Source organism: Miscanthus floridulus, chromosome 14 (assembly GCF_019320115.1).
Source record: "Miscanthus floridulus cultivar M001 chromosome 14, ASM1932011v1, whole genome shotgun sequence".
Taxonomy (NCBI): domain Eukaryota; kingdom Viridiplantae; phylum Streptophyta; class Magnoliopsida; order Poales; family Poaceae; genus Miscanthus; species Miscanthus floridulus.
In genome coordinates this window covers 34,483,607-34,498,373 of record NC_089593.1, presented here as the reverse complement: position 1 = coordinate 34,498,373, position 14,767 = coordinate 34,483,607, and the positions used below count along the sequence as shown (strand labels likewise).

Here is a 14,767-nt window from a genome sequence, read left to right as displayed (position 1 = left end):
ACGTGACCAACTGAAAGCAATTCAAGAGACCATAGCAGGATTTCTTAATGACTAGGTCCTCAACCCCGCCGGCGAGTTCTACAATAATGTCAACGAAACATGGAAGCCAAACCAGATGGAGTGAATTTGTTATCCCAAGGATATGATAGAATATACAATGCAAGCTTTATTTATAATATAACGTATATATTACATGCATATACATATATTGTACGTTATTTTATATACATATAATATTTATATATATATATATATAAATATTATATGTATATAAAATAACGTACAATATATGTATATGCATGTAATATATATGTTAGTTTCATACTTTAGTTTGTACAAAATGTTCGAACATTATAAACGTGTAGAATACATATATTACTAGCAGCGTAGAATGCGTATTCGAAAACCTATTCGAAAACCAAAATGAATCATCAATTGAAAATAGAAACAAAAAAAAAGAAAACCTTTAGTCCTGGTTGGTAATACCAACCGGAACTAAAGGCCCACCCCACGTGGCCAGGTCGGGAGGCCTCTTTAGTCCCGGTTGGTCTTACCAACCGCACCTTTAGTTCCGGACGAGAAACCGGGACTAAATGAGAGGCCCTTTAGTCCCGAATTCGTGCTCCCGGTTAGGAAACCGGAACTGAAGGGGTTTCCCAACCAGAAGTAAAGCCCGTTTCTGTACTAGTGTTTGGTGCTCACGTCCAGGGCAGTTGCACTGGCTGGACCGAACTAACTAACGGGCGCCTGTCCCGAGACACCCATGCCCATAGTAGCATCTTTTGTTTTTTGATGTGAAAGAGAAAGGGTGTAATTCTGGGAGTGCCTTGACATATGCACCTGAAACTGAGTCAATTGACCGCCCCTGATACATTTGCTTGCCAAAATGTGGCGACCTATACACAAAACATGGAAAACTGGGTACAGTTCTCGCATTCTCTGTTTTATTTGAGTTTGCAGGTAGTAGAGACATCACTCAATCAACCGCTTGTTGTTCTTTGACGGCTGCAGCAAGTGGACCATTGTTAATGTCAAGCTCCAGGGACACATCCTTGAACATCTTGCGGCTGAGGGTGTTGTAAACCGCTCTCGAGTACTGCCGCGACGTGTTCCTCCAGTCCACTCCAGCTTTCATCATCAGCTCAAACTCCTCATAGCTTATCTTCCCGTCCTGTATGTAGGAGCTAGCACATTTTAGTTTTTGACTAATACAGTGCAATGAACTTGCTTAAACTGTCGATCTGTTGAAAGGTTCGCAGTTCTTTGTGATGGATGGTGGTCTAACCTTGTCTTTGTCGACATCTAGGATTATGTCGTCGATCGCCTTCTGGTCACCTCTTGGAGAGAGGGCCTCCTTCAACTCTTCGATCTCGATGTACCCGCTCCCATTCTTGTCGAAGTAGCTGAACACCTTGGGCAGGTGATCCTCGCTGCGGATTTTTTTCAGGTGAATGGAGACTGTCACAAACTCCTTGCAGTCCAGGGTTCCGTTGCCGTCCATGTCTGCCTGTAGAATGCAAATATAGTGACACCTTCACATTGCTAACCAATCATATCATCCAGATTTCTTGCACTTGTGTCGAGAAGGGTGCAAGAATGCAAAGATATATTGAAAATGAGATGGTTCAACAAATGTAATGTAAAGCATAAGATCGAGGTTCTCACAGCTTCCATGAGCATATCAACATCTATGTCATGGACATTGTGCCCGATCAATCGCAGTCCCTTCCTGAGTTCTTCGATTGTCAGATGCCCATCCTTGTTGGTGTCCAGCATGTGAAACAACTCCCTGATTGTTTCCAGCTCTTCGGCTGGTAGGTACTCTGCCACCACCTGAAGGTTAAAACCAATGAAGAAATTATGTAAAATTTGGAGACTGGTGGCATACCCAAAAAGAACAGCTATGAATGAGATACGAAGGATGATCAAACTCACAAGCAGAGCCTTCTTCTTGAACTTGTTCATAACAGTGAATTGCTTCAACCTGGACCTCACTGCTTCTCCGAGTGGGATATTGGGAGCTGCACTGGCATTCTGTATCCAAGGATGTTCTTCATTGTTGAAAGGTGATAAATGATGGTCAGATTCATTCGACCAAACAATTTTGGGGAGTGGAAAAAATTATGGGGCCGGATAACTAACCTAGAACCTGCTGGGCAGTTAACCGAGAGTAAGGGCTCGGATCAAGCATCTTCCTCACAAGATCTTTTGCATTTTCAGACACCTTAGGCCAAGGCTCTCTCTGGAAGTCGAGGTTGGACCGGATGATAGCCTGTGCTATGCCCTCATCAGTCTCTGCAGATTAAAGGATCAGCGTACAAAAAAGAAAACACATCAACGAGTAGATGACCCATGCATCAGAACGAAATTTGATGGGTTTTTATTTTTACATTGATTGATTGATTCAGAGGTATATATATGAATCGAACTTACCTGCCCAGAATGGTGGGACGCCACATAGCAAGATGTAGAGGATGACTCCTGCACTCCATATATCTACTTCTTGCCCATAGTTCCTCTTCAGGACTTCAGGAGCCATGTAGTAGGGGGATCCAACGATCTCACTGAACCTGTCACCTGACTCAGAAGGAAGAAATGCACACACTTTGTGAAGATTATTTTGAGAAGTTTTAGTTTTTTGTATGTAAAACTAATTGGTGGACGCTTTGTGGTTTTGCCATGGACCAAGCTCCAACCTGGTTTGAAGCAGACAGAGAGACCAAAGTCGATGACCTTGAGAGCCGAGTTCTCAGATGTGTTGGCATACAGAAAGTTCTCAGGCTTGAGGTCCCGATGCATGACGCCATGCTGGTGGCAATGCTGCAGTCAAGAGGTTTAATTTGTTATTGGAAATTTGCTTTTAGTTTGAATGAATTTGTTTTTGCACGACATGACACAATTGTCTACCGTAAGAACATGTCCAAGAGTTTAGAAAAACCACTCCTAATCTTGACTTTTTTTTGGCAAGATTGAAAAAAGTGCTCTTCAAAAAAACTCCCAACTCCCAATCTTTCTGCACTTAAGAAAATCGATCTAATTAAGCAGAAATATATGCGCGCATATCGCAATCAATCTACTGGTGCTTTAGAAGTAGTTTAGCATTCGTGATGCAAAATTGTCTTCTATATTTTACTGAGCTAGATTTTTTTTTTCAATAAATATGCTCCTAACTTTTTTAACTACCTGAAAAACTTACTGATTACCAAATGTTTTTTTTTTTTGAACTATTGGAGATGCTTTACCGATTTTAGTTGGAAAGATGGAAACACGCATGCAATGCAATCGGACTTTTTTAAAATGTAGTAAAATTCTGATGAATGCACGGATGGCATTTTATAAAATTGCATTGCTTTTGTCTTGCACACCTATGATTTCAGCTAACCCGTTATTTACGCGCATTTTAAATTCATATCAGAACTGTTGATGGAAATGCGCTCACATGCTGACATGTGACATGCATGCAAACATGGAAGGCAGTACTAGGCACGTACCAGGACGACTTCCATGATGGTGCGCATGACGCCGGCGGCCGCGCGCTCGGTGTAGTGCCCGCGCGAGACGATGCGGTCAAAGAGCTCGCCGCCCTCGCAGACCTCCATGACGAGGTGCACGGTGTCGCCGTCCTCGAAAGCCTCTCGCAGGCGCACGACGTTGGGGTGCTCGGGCAGCGACCGCATGATGGCCACCTCCCGCCGGACGTCCTCGATGTCGACGCTGCTGCGCAGCATGCGCTTGCTGATGGACTTGCACGCGAGCACCTCGCCCGTCGACGTGTCCGTGCACCGCCGCGTCACGCCGAACTCGCCGCGCCCCAGCTCCTCGCCGAGCTGGTACCGCCGGAGCAGCTCCTCCGCGCTGGCCTCCGCGGCCAGGCCCTTCCCCAGCACGGTCAGCGGCGTCCACGCCTGCGTCGCCGTGGCGCGCGCGGCGTTGGAGATGGAGGACAGCGTGGAGCAGGACCGCACGTCGGCGCCGCCGAGGCGCCCGCCACGGTTCCCGCCAGCGCCACCACCGCCACGGTTCCCGCCCCGCCGCTTGCCTGACGACGGCCGGGCCACGCAGCAGTTGCCCATCGCCGCGGCGCCACGCGTGGCTCCGGACGACGACCACGCGTAGCGTGGTTTAGTGGTTGCCGACCTTTATTTGCTTCTCTCCCTGGACGGACGGACGGCGCGGCGGATGTCAATCGATCTCTCTCTTCCTCTCCCTCTCCCTAGGGCAAGAGAGGATCGGAGGAGAGAGATGGAGGAAATTGGGGCTGTCGTGGTCGATGGTTTTGAGAGACAGGCAGCCTCTCTTTTCTCGCCGGGTCCTTCGTTCTCGTTTTCCCATTTTTGGAATTCTTCCATTGCTTCCCCGGAATCACGTTTGCATTCTGCTAGATCCCTTTCAAAATATTGTTTAGCTTTTTCCAGCTGGTTTGTTCTAGTAACCAGTACATTACGTTCTACCTCAAAGTATCAGATGTACTCCCTCCGTCGTGAAACTGCGATACATAGCATCGTAGCATTCAAAATTTGTCCTCAAATATAATGCATTAATATTCTAAGGATAAAAACTAAATATTTTCCATTTGTCAACCAATCACCACTAATCACGTTGATGATAGCGTCTAATTTGGAAATAAAATGAGAGTACATGCGTCTTTTATGTTCTCTCTTAATTTGCATTAAAATTCCAAGAATACACTATATTATAGAACAAAGGAAGTAATGTAAATTTAGGATCGTTGTCTCGTTATATATGTTACAAAATCCGTTTTAAATTATAAGATGTTTTGACTTTTCTACATATATTGTTTTTACTATGTATCTAGACATAATGTATATTTATGTGCATAGCAAATGCAACGTATCTAGAAAAGTCAAAGCGTCTTATAATTTAGAATAGAGTGAGTACATCTTAATGGATTCTCATTATTATATAAGGTAGACGACTATATACTTCGTTACTTAAAGAGTGTCATTCTCACTTACCGAGAGATCAAACATTTACAACTTTGACTAAATATATAAGAGAATATTAGTTTTTATAGTGCATAGTTAGTATCATTATATATTAGTAGTGTTAAAATAAGGAGGATGAGTGTCATTTGAAGAGAGGAGGTCCTCCTGGGGAGACGATGAGGACGCCTCCACCTAGGCCAATAGCGAGGACTCCCCCGCACGTCTCACCGCTGTTTAGGTCTCCTTCTCCGCCTCGGGGAGGGAGGCTTGGAGTCGAGGTAGGCACTGGGGAAGCCAAGTGGCACCCACTCACCCATGGATGGCGAATCGAGTTGGAGGAAGAACTTAAATCCAAAACCCGCGTGAGATGGATGACGAGGTTCCACAGTTTTAGGGCCAACTGTGGTTCTTCCCAGGCTTGCAACACCGTTGCCGTGTAGCTAGGGTTAGGGCATCTGAGGGGCGAGCTCTGGTGTGGATCCAGAAGAGTCCTTGGGAATCCAAGCCCTTCACTGCGGAGGATTGTTTCGCCGTTGGTGAGGTGATGTCTAGGAACGTAAGACTCACAAGCTAGATTTCACAAAAGACATGTAGGGGAAGTAAGTAAGGAGGAGCTTCGTGAGAATCATTAAGGAATCCATGGCCAACTGCCCCGCGTGGGCGAGGGATGTGCCCCAGTAGCCTAGAAGAGGAGTGGAGGGATTGGCGGCGGTTGGAACCAGTTCCCGCAGCCGTATTCGCCACACCCACTGCATCAGTTCTACCATCAACCTCCTCCGCCGCCACCTCCACACCAGTATGGCTTCTTCCCCAACCCTCCACCTCAATAGTATGGACCATTCAACCGATTCAATGGTCAGAGACCTAGAGGGGGATTCCATGGGGAAGGAAGAGGAAGGGGGAGAATCCAGCAAAGGGAGACCTCAACATGATGCAGAGCAGGGTCGGAATCAGGAGAAAGTTGCTGAGGAAACAAAAACAGAGATGGCTGTGGAGACAAAGGAGGAGACAGTTCCTGATATCAATGAGAAGCTGGTGAATGTAATTCGCTCTAATTGTGGAGAGCTAGGTCATTATAGTTCAGGCTGCCAGAGACCCAAGTCTTGCTTCATCTGCCATAGTGTGGATCATGTGGTGGACAAGTGCCATGAATGGCAGAAACCTCTATCAGCAGGCTGCTCAGTATTTTGGTAGTGCTCATCGAGGTCTTGGCTTTTACCACATTGATTTTGAGCCAAGAGGAGAAAGATTTAGACATTGGATTAGCATGGATAATTTCGGAGTTCTCACCATTAAAGAAGGGGAGATTGAGGAGGAAGGAATCATAGAAAATCTCAAAGTGCTAATTGACAGAGTGGAATTGGCAACTGAGGAAAGCAGAAGAATATAGTTACATCATCAGATTTCCACCCTCATACGAAAGCAGAAGAATTGGCAACTGGGGAAAGCAGAGAAGGAGATTGACGGTGCCGCCGAGAGGCGGCAGTGGACGAGAAGCCCCACGCCGGTAGAGGAACTCTGGCTAGACGAGAAGATGTGATGGAGGAGGTTTCTCGTCCATGGTGGATGGATTCGATCTGTTGAGGGAACCTGATGTTCAGTTGTCTCTTGATCCAAGTGTTATTAGAGCCTCCGTCTCTCTCTCTCATGCCTTTTGATTTGTTTTCCTCTCCTCTTTTTGCTTTGCTTGATTTCAAACTCTTTTTTTCCTCACATCCGACAAAGGGGGCGCATCTTGTATACGGTGAATGGGGCTGTGTGCAGTGGCACGAGGTTTTGACGCGACTCTATGGCCCGATGGTCGGCTGGACAGTGGGCGCTTGACTGCTTCATGATTTTTTTTCTTGCTTAGCTTCAAGCGTTTGATTTGCTTGAGAATTATAATTCTTTGATTAGATGTTTTTTCATATATCTGATATATAAATCAACATAAATTTGATTTTTTTTGGTTGCTGCACGAGATCATGCTATCTCCGGACTGGATGAGGATGATCTGTCTCAAACTTCTTCCTTTTACGATTTACGATAGATGGATTCGACGACAATGATAGGAGTAATAGGTAGCATGTCCATCGTTGCTACGGGACAGTAAAACTTTTGTACTAAAAACACAAGAATTGCACGATAAAATAATAATACTGTAAAAATTTTAAAGTGACATTTAATCCAAAAAGCAAAATTCATGAAATTAACACCGTCACGGAGAGCGCGGCGTCGTAGGCTCACCGACTCAGTAAGGGCCGAGCGACAACCTTACCCATACCTATAACAATCCAAAACTTAATGCATTAACCATGAATTTACGAGTAATCAAGTATGTTTTAGAGAAAGAAGAACCGATGTGGTAAAGATAGAAAGGATAAATAGATCAACAGAACTATCAGAATTGTCATGAACTCTTTAAGGTTTTTCCTAAGCAGCTAGTTCTCAGTTTGCTATACAATGTCAAATGATTTGTGCATCCACCGAATAGTAATCTGGACACTAATAGACTTCGATCACATTAGAGAAGTTGCCGATGCCAGACCTTAATCTTTGTCCAAGAAAATATAAAAGATATGCCCTATAGCAATCATCACCAATGTGGCCGGTGTACAGTAGTCACCGATGGTACTTCTTATCCTTAGTCGCTCTTGGAGGCTGCAACTTCACGTCACCATTGAAATTGTAATTGGTAGCATACACATTGCTCTGTTAAGATATTATCATATTAAAATGGCTCTACGGTATTATCAAATTCGTAAGGACTCATTGCTGGACGAATAGCTAGGAATTTATTTCAATCTATAGTGTATAACACTTTCCACAAGGGATGCTAAAATTGGATAAGAAGCAGAATTTTGAACCACCACAGGATGTCTAGTAGAAGAGGGAAATATACATTTTTTTCTCCATCACATTGTCTATCCCAAAATGAATCAATGTAACCATGCATCCAGATACCTTTCTATTTAGATCTTCAATTGATAGAAAAAACTGACCAGGCTGATGCACGCACGCATGCAACCCAATCCAATCTCTTTCATTTTTTTATTATAATTCTTCAACGAAGCATCCGATTCAAAAACAGTTTTCATCGTTGAAATCCTAACATTTTTGTGCACGATTCAAGATCCATTGTGAATATATTTTTGAAAAATTTAAAATTCATAATTTTGCACATTAGGATATAAAGATTTATGCTTCCGTCTACGCATAGAATCTTGTGAGTGAGAGCATACAAACATGGATAGAAAAAATGTGGAAACAATCACAGAAGCAAAAATGTTGAGCACCCTCTGCAGCTACCCAACGATGCTCTTGCCATGGCCACCATGCTTGTCTGCAAGAGGAACAAGAGATGAATAAAAGAATTAAAGAAATCCCCTTCATCCATGCATAAAAAAGAAAAATCCATCACCTCAAGCAGTTCATTGGACGCAGTGTGCTGTCCAGGATATGCCGTCAAAGCTTGTTGCCTGGGGTCGGAGAGGAGGGACCGCCTCCACCCACTACTGCAACATTAAGCGGGATATCAGCATGCTACAAAAAATCATTGAATCACAAGGAATCTAATAGAGCAAGGGGAAGCTTGCACGGGTCAGACGAGAAAAGAAGCACCGGGCGTGATGGGCTGTTCTGTGGGCTGAGTATGCCAAAGCTGTAGTTGCTGCTTGCTCGACTGGAGCCACGAAAGGGGGAGCCGCCCCTGCGATGTCGATGGAGAGGGGGAGCCGCCCCTGTGATGCCGATGGAGAGGAGAAGGTTGAAGTAGCCACCAGGGGCTGTCGAGCACGTGGGTTTGGCCAGGCTGTCGCCGGGGGCCGCGGAGCTCGATGGCCTAGCCGCACCTTGTCGAGCTAGGGAGGAGCAAAGGGCGTACCTTGTCGATCTGCTCGCTCCTCATCCCGCTCGATTTGCTCTCCCCTGAAAGGTCCTAATGGCTAGAGGGGGGTGAATAGCCTAATAAAAATTTCTACAACAACACTTAACAAACCGGTTAGACAATTATGAGGCGAAGCAAGTATTGCGCTAGCCTACTAAAACTGCAAGCCACCTACCACAATTCTAGTTTATACAGTTTCTATCCACACAATAGCTATGTCACTATACTAAGTTAGTGTGATCTCAAAAGCTAACTAAAGAGCCACACTAACCAAACTAACAAGCTCTCACAACTAGCTACACTAAAGAGCTTGACAACAAGTTTGCGGTAATATAAAGAGAGTGAGCAATTTGTTTATACCGCCATGTCGAGGAAGGGGCCAATCAATCATAAGAATGAATACCAATGAAGACCAATCACCTCGGAATCAAATGATGAACACAATGATTTTTTACCGAGGTTCACTTGCTTGCCGGCAAGCTACTCCTCGTTGTGGCGATTCATTCACTTGGTGGTTCAAGCGCTAATTGGCATCACACACCAAACCCTCAATAGGGTGCCACACAACCAACACAAGATGAGAATCACACAAGCCACGAGCAATCCACTAGAGTGGCGGCAACCACCATCGGAGCGGTCAAGAACCCCTCACAATCACCAACCTCCGCTCAACAATCCTCGCTGCTCTAAGCCGTCTAGGTGGCGGCAACCACCAAGAGTAACAAGCGAATCCCGCATTGAAACACAAAGACCAAGTGCCTCTAGATGCAAACACTCAGGCAATGCACTTGGATTCTCTCCCAATCTCACAAAGATGATGAATCAATTATAGAGATGAGTGGGAGGGCTTTGGCTAAGCTCATAAGGTTGTTATATCAATGCAAATGACCAAGAGAATGAGCTTGAACCGGCCATGGGGCTTAAATAGAAGCCCTCACGAAATAGAGTCGTTGTACCCCTTCACTAGGCACAACGTGGGGTGACTAGATGCTCCGGTCATATTGACTGGACGCTGGACCTCAGCGTCCGGTCACGCAATGCATGCCACGTGTCCCCTCTCTTCAAATGTCGATCGTTCGATCTCAACGGTCAAGTGATGATCGGACGCACCAGCTCAAAGTGACCGGACGCTGAACCCCAGCGTCCGGTCATTTCCAATAAGCATCCAGAGATGACTTTTCACGACCGGACGCGTCTGGTCATACGCGACCGGACACTCCCAGCGTCAGGTCACATGGCGACTCCCCTGTGTGCTGCCATGTCAGTAGGACCGGACACAGCCTTCCAACGTCCGGTCACTAAGTGACCCAGCGTCCGGTCAGAGACCGATGCCAGCGTCTTCATGCTCCACCTGACCGGACGCGCTGGTCCTACCGAGGCCAGCGTCCGGTCACTTACAATGACCTCCGTCTTTTCTGTCTAGGGCGCCGGTGGCACCGTCGAACTGTCTGCACTCTACGGGCGGACACTTCGCCGATAAAGTTCCTAACCCTTGCTCAAATGTGCCAACCACCAAGTGTATCACCTTGTGCACATGTGTTAGCATATTTTCACAACACATTTTCAAGGGTGTTAGCACTCCACTAGATCCTCAATGCATATGCAATGAGTTAGAGCATCTAGTGGCACTTTGATAACCGCATTCCGATATGAGTTTCACCCCTCTTAATAGTATGGCTATCGATCCTAAATGTGATCACATTCACTAAGTGTCTCGATCACCAAAACAAAATGGCTCCTACAATTTATACCTTTGCCTTGAGCCTTTTGTTTTTCTCTTTCTTCTTTTCAAGTCCAAGCACTTGATCATCACCATGGCATCACCATCATCATGTCATGATGTTCATTTGCTTCATCACTTGGAATGTGCTACCTATCTCAGATCACTTGATAAACTAGGTTAGCACTTAGGGTTTCATCAATTTACCAAAACCAAACTAGAGCTTTCAATCTCCCCTTTTTTGGTAATTGATGACAACCCTTTTATAAAGATATGAATTGAAATTCAATTGAATTCGTGTTGCTTGCCCAAGCATATTTATCATGTGTAAAAGGATATGGACAAGTTTCATGAACCCCAATTGGTAGCAATTGCTCCCCCTACTTATGTGCTAAGAGTTTGGATTGTAGCTTGCACATATGCTTAGATAGAAAATATAGGAGACAATGTCTACCAAATGATGCTAGGGTATAAAAGATAGACCTTTGAAGCGTGATACCAATCGAAGTGCACCATTATACCATCCTTAGCACTATGGTTAGCTTGATACCACTTAGAAACACTTGAAAATGAAATCACTAGATAACCTATGCATGCTAGATTTTCATTTCATCATTCAAACCTATAACTAGCATACACCACACAAGCATGAATATTGAAATTTAAAACTTGTGCCATGCAAGCAAACATATGAAATGCACATTCAAATGCACCATACAAGTTCATGAGCTTGCTCCCCCTACTTGTGTGCTCAATAGTTTTAAATGATCTCTTTCCTTTGTCATATCTCTCCCCCTATGTCAAGTTCTCCCCCTTTGTTGTCTTTTCACCATCTTAGTACACTAATATATCTTTTGTTTTTCTTCTCATGTACTAATATCACTAATATCTTTATTTTAATATCACTAATATCTTTGTTTTTCTCCCCCTTTGTCATCAATGACCACAAAGGTTCAAAAATTAGATAGGTTGAGATTATCAATGTCAATCAATGGGGTGAGGATCATGTTCTCAAATTTGGTCCAATCTAGATCATATGCCAAAGACATTTAACTCGGTTTCATCCAAGGACAAGCTTCTTCACACCTCCAAATAAGGGTTATCTTATACCATGTTGAGTTAAACACTTAGAGCTCATTTTCTAGATTAAACACTAGGTTTACAAGCCCATAAACATGTCATATGCTACCACTAGATCAAGTCAAGCATAGAAGCAATAGTGGTACCATACAATCATCAAATTCATTTGATTTTCATGAATGAGCCTATTAAATATGAGAAATGACTAAACATGTCCTTAGCAAGGATGTATGCCATGCCAATCAACTTTTACCTTGGATTGCTTGAAGGAGAGGCAAGTCATATGAGTGGGGGTGCATCAATACATATTTGAGAAATCCAATATGTTCAACTCATTCCTTAGCTTGCAAAACCTTTTCTCATCCAATGGCTTGGTGAATATATCGGCAAGTTGATCTTTGGTGCCCACACTCTCAATGCAAATGTCCCCTTTTTGTTGGTGATCTCTAATGAAATGGTGGCAGACATCAATGTGCTTTGTTCTTGCATGTTGAACCGGATTGTTGGTCAACTTGATTGCACTCTCATTATCACATAGCAATGGCACTCTCTTGAAGTTGATTCCAAAGTCACTCAAAGTGGCCTTCATCCAAAGTACTTGTGCACAACAACTATCGACGGATATGTATTCGGCTTCGGCGGTTGATAATGCAACACTATTTTGCTTCTTTGATGACCATGAAACAAGTGATCTTCCCAACAATTGACATGTGCCCGAGGTGCTCTTCCTTTCAACCTTGCATCCCGCATAATCCGAGTCGGAGTAACCAACTAGCTCAAAATTTGCACCTTTGGGATACCACAAACCAATATTTGGTGTAAGCTTCAAGTACCTCAATATTCTCTTTATAGCCTTCAAATGACTTTTTCTTGGTGAGGCTTAAAATCTTGCACACATGCATACACTAAACATGACATCCGGCCTTGATGCGGTCACATAGAGTAGGCTTCCAATCATAGACCGATACAATTTTTGATCCACCATATTGCCACTTGCATCACTATCCAAGTTGTCATTTGTTCCCATCGGTGTGCTAATGGCTTTGCTATCACTCTTGCCAAACTTATTGATCATGTCCTTGATATACTTGCCTTGACTCACAAATGTACCATTCTTCAATTGCTTGATTTGAAGGCCAAGGAAGTAACTTAATTCTCCAATCATGGACATCTCAAACTCATTAGCCATCATCTTTCCAAACTCATCACAAAAGTCTTGATTGGTTGATCCAAATATGACATCATTAACATAGATTTGCAACACAAACAAATCTTTGCCAATCTTCTTGATAAAAAGAGTGGTGTCAACCTTACCCATCATGAACCCATTAGAGAGTAGGAAGTCCCTCGATCTCTCATACCATGCTCTAGGTGCTTGCTTTAAGCCATACAATGCCTTCTTCAAATTGTACACATGGTCGGGCTTCTTGTCATCTTCAAAACCGAGAGGTTACTCAACATATACTTCTTCATTGATGTAACCATTGAGAAATACACTCTTAACATCCATTTGATAGAGCTTGATATTGTGGGCACAAGCATAGCCTAGCAAGATTCTAATTGCTTCCAATCTAGCAACCGGGGCGTATGTTTCTCCAAAGTCAAGACCTTCAACTTGTGTATAGCCTTATGCTACCAATCTTGCTTTGTTCCTTACTACTATCCCATCTTGATCTTGCTTGTTTCTAAAGACCTATTTGGTTCCAATCACATTGTGTCCCTTTGGTCTCTCTACTAATTCCCATACTTGATTTCTTATGAAGTTATTCAATTCTTCATGCATAGCATTCACCCAATCAACATCCTTCAAAGCTTTATCTATCTTCTTTGGTTCAATGGATGGCACAAATGAGAAATGCTCACAAAATGATGCCAATCTTGATCTTGTTTGTACACCTCTTGAAATATCACCAATGATAGTGTCCAATGGATGATCCCTTGCAATATTGGTTGGTTGGAGCATTGGAACTTGATTGTTTGCACTTGCTTGATCATTGGGTTGAGATGATATACTAGCCACTTGATTTAGTTCATTGTCATGAGAGCCACTTGTACTAGCTTGATTTGTATCATCTTGCATGTTTGAGTTAGAGAGTACTTGTACTTGATCATCTTCATTATCATTCACTTGCCTAGGCCTCAATTCACCAACATCCATGTTCTTCATGGCATTTGAAAGTTGAATGCCTCTAACATCTTCCAAGTTATCATTCTCTTCTTATGAACCCTTGGTTTCATCAAATTCAACATCATGAACTTCCTCAAGAGTACCACTATCCAAATTCCAAACTCTATATGCTTTGCTTGTAGTGGAATAACCAAGTAGGAATCTTTCATCACATTTCTTGTCAAACTTGCCCAATCTAGTGCCTTTCTTCAAGATATAGCATTTGCAACCAAAGACCCAAAAATATGCAATGTTGGGCTTTCTACCAATCAAGAGTTGTGTCTTCTGTTTCAATGGGTGACAATAGAGACAGTTGCTACAATAGCAAGCTGTGTTGATAGCTTCGGCCCAAAAAGATTAACTCACATTGTACTCACTAAGCATAGACCTTGCCATATCAATGAATGTTCTATTCTTTCTCTCAACAAGGCCATTTGATTGTAGAGTGTACTTGGCCGAGAATTGATGTCTAATTCCAAATTCATCACATAACTCATCAATTCTAGTGTTCTTGAACTCACTACCATTGTCACTTCTAACTCTCTTGACGGTTGTTTCAAACTCATTGTGAATGCCCTTGACAAATGATTTGAATGTTGCAAACACATCACTTTTGTCTACTAGAAAGAATACACATGTGTATCTAGTATAATCATCCACTATTACAAAGCCATATTTGTTACCACCAATGCTAGTGTATTGAGTTGGCCCAAACAAATCCATGTGCAATAACTCAAATGCTTTACTAGTGATCATCATGCTTTTCTTAGGATGGGTGTTTCCAACTTGTTTGCCGGCTTGACAAGAGCTACAAAGTTTATCCTTCTCAAACACAACATCTTTCAAGCCTCTAACCAAGTCATGCTTAACCAATCTATTCAATTGTTTCATTCCAATATGACCAAGCCTTCTATGCCATAACCAACCCATGCTAGACTTAGTGAACAAGCATGTTGATAATCTAGCTTCACTAGCATTGAAATCAACCA

At 43.3% G+C, this 14,767-nt stretch overlaps 1 protein-coding gene across 1 annotated transcript; it reads right to left on the bottom strand.

Moving 5' to 3' along the window:
- Positions 1 to 822: 822 nt before the first annotated feature.
- LOC136504699 (calcium-dependent protein kinase 29-like) lies at positions 823 to 4,229 on the bottom strand. Its single transcript, XM_066499666.1, has 8 exons — positions 3,492 to 4,229; positions 2,697 to 2,820; positions 2,434 to 2,577; positions 2,143 to 2,295; positions 1,936 to 2,051; positions 1,666 to 1,833; positions 1,286 to 1,507; positions 823 to 1,171 (listed from the first exon to the last, which is right to left on the bottom strand). Exons 1-8 carry the CDS (start codon positions 4,071 to 4,073, stop codon positions 977 to 979), a joined length of 1,704 nt encoding a protein of 567 aa, XP_066355763.1. The 5' UTR covers positions 4,074 to 4,229; the 3' UTR covers positions 823 to 976.
- Positions 4,230 to 14,767: the final 10,538 nt, after the last annotated feature.

What these genes read in the sequence shown, in the direction of transcription:
- LOC136504699 (XM_066499666.1), bottom strand. Translation starts at nt 4,073, where the DNA reads ATGGGCAACTGCTGCGTGGCCCGGCCGTCGTCAGGCAAGCGGCGGGGC. An exon ending in CTCTGTCTGCTTCAAACCAG is followed by an intron (nt 2,578 to 2,696) that starts GTTGGAGCTTGG and finishes CTTCTGAGTCAG; the next exon opens with GTGACAGGTTCAGTGAGATC. An exon ending in TAGATGTCGACAAAGACAAG is followed by an intron (nt 1,172 to 1,285) that starts GTTAGACCACCA and finishes TCCTACATACAG; the next exon opens with GACGGGAAGATAAGCTATGA.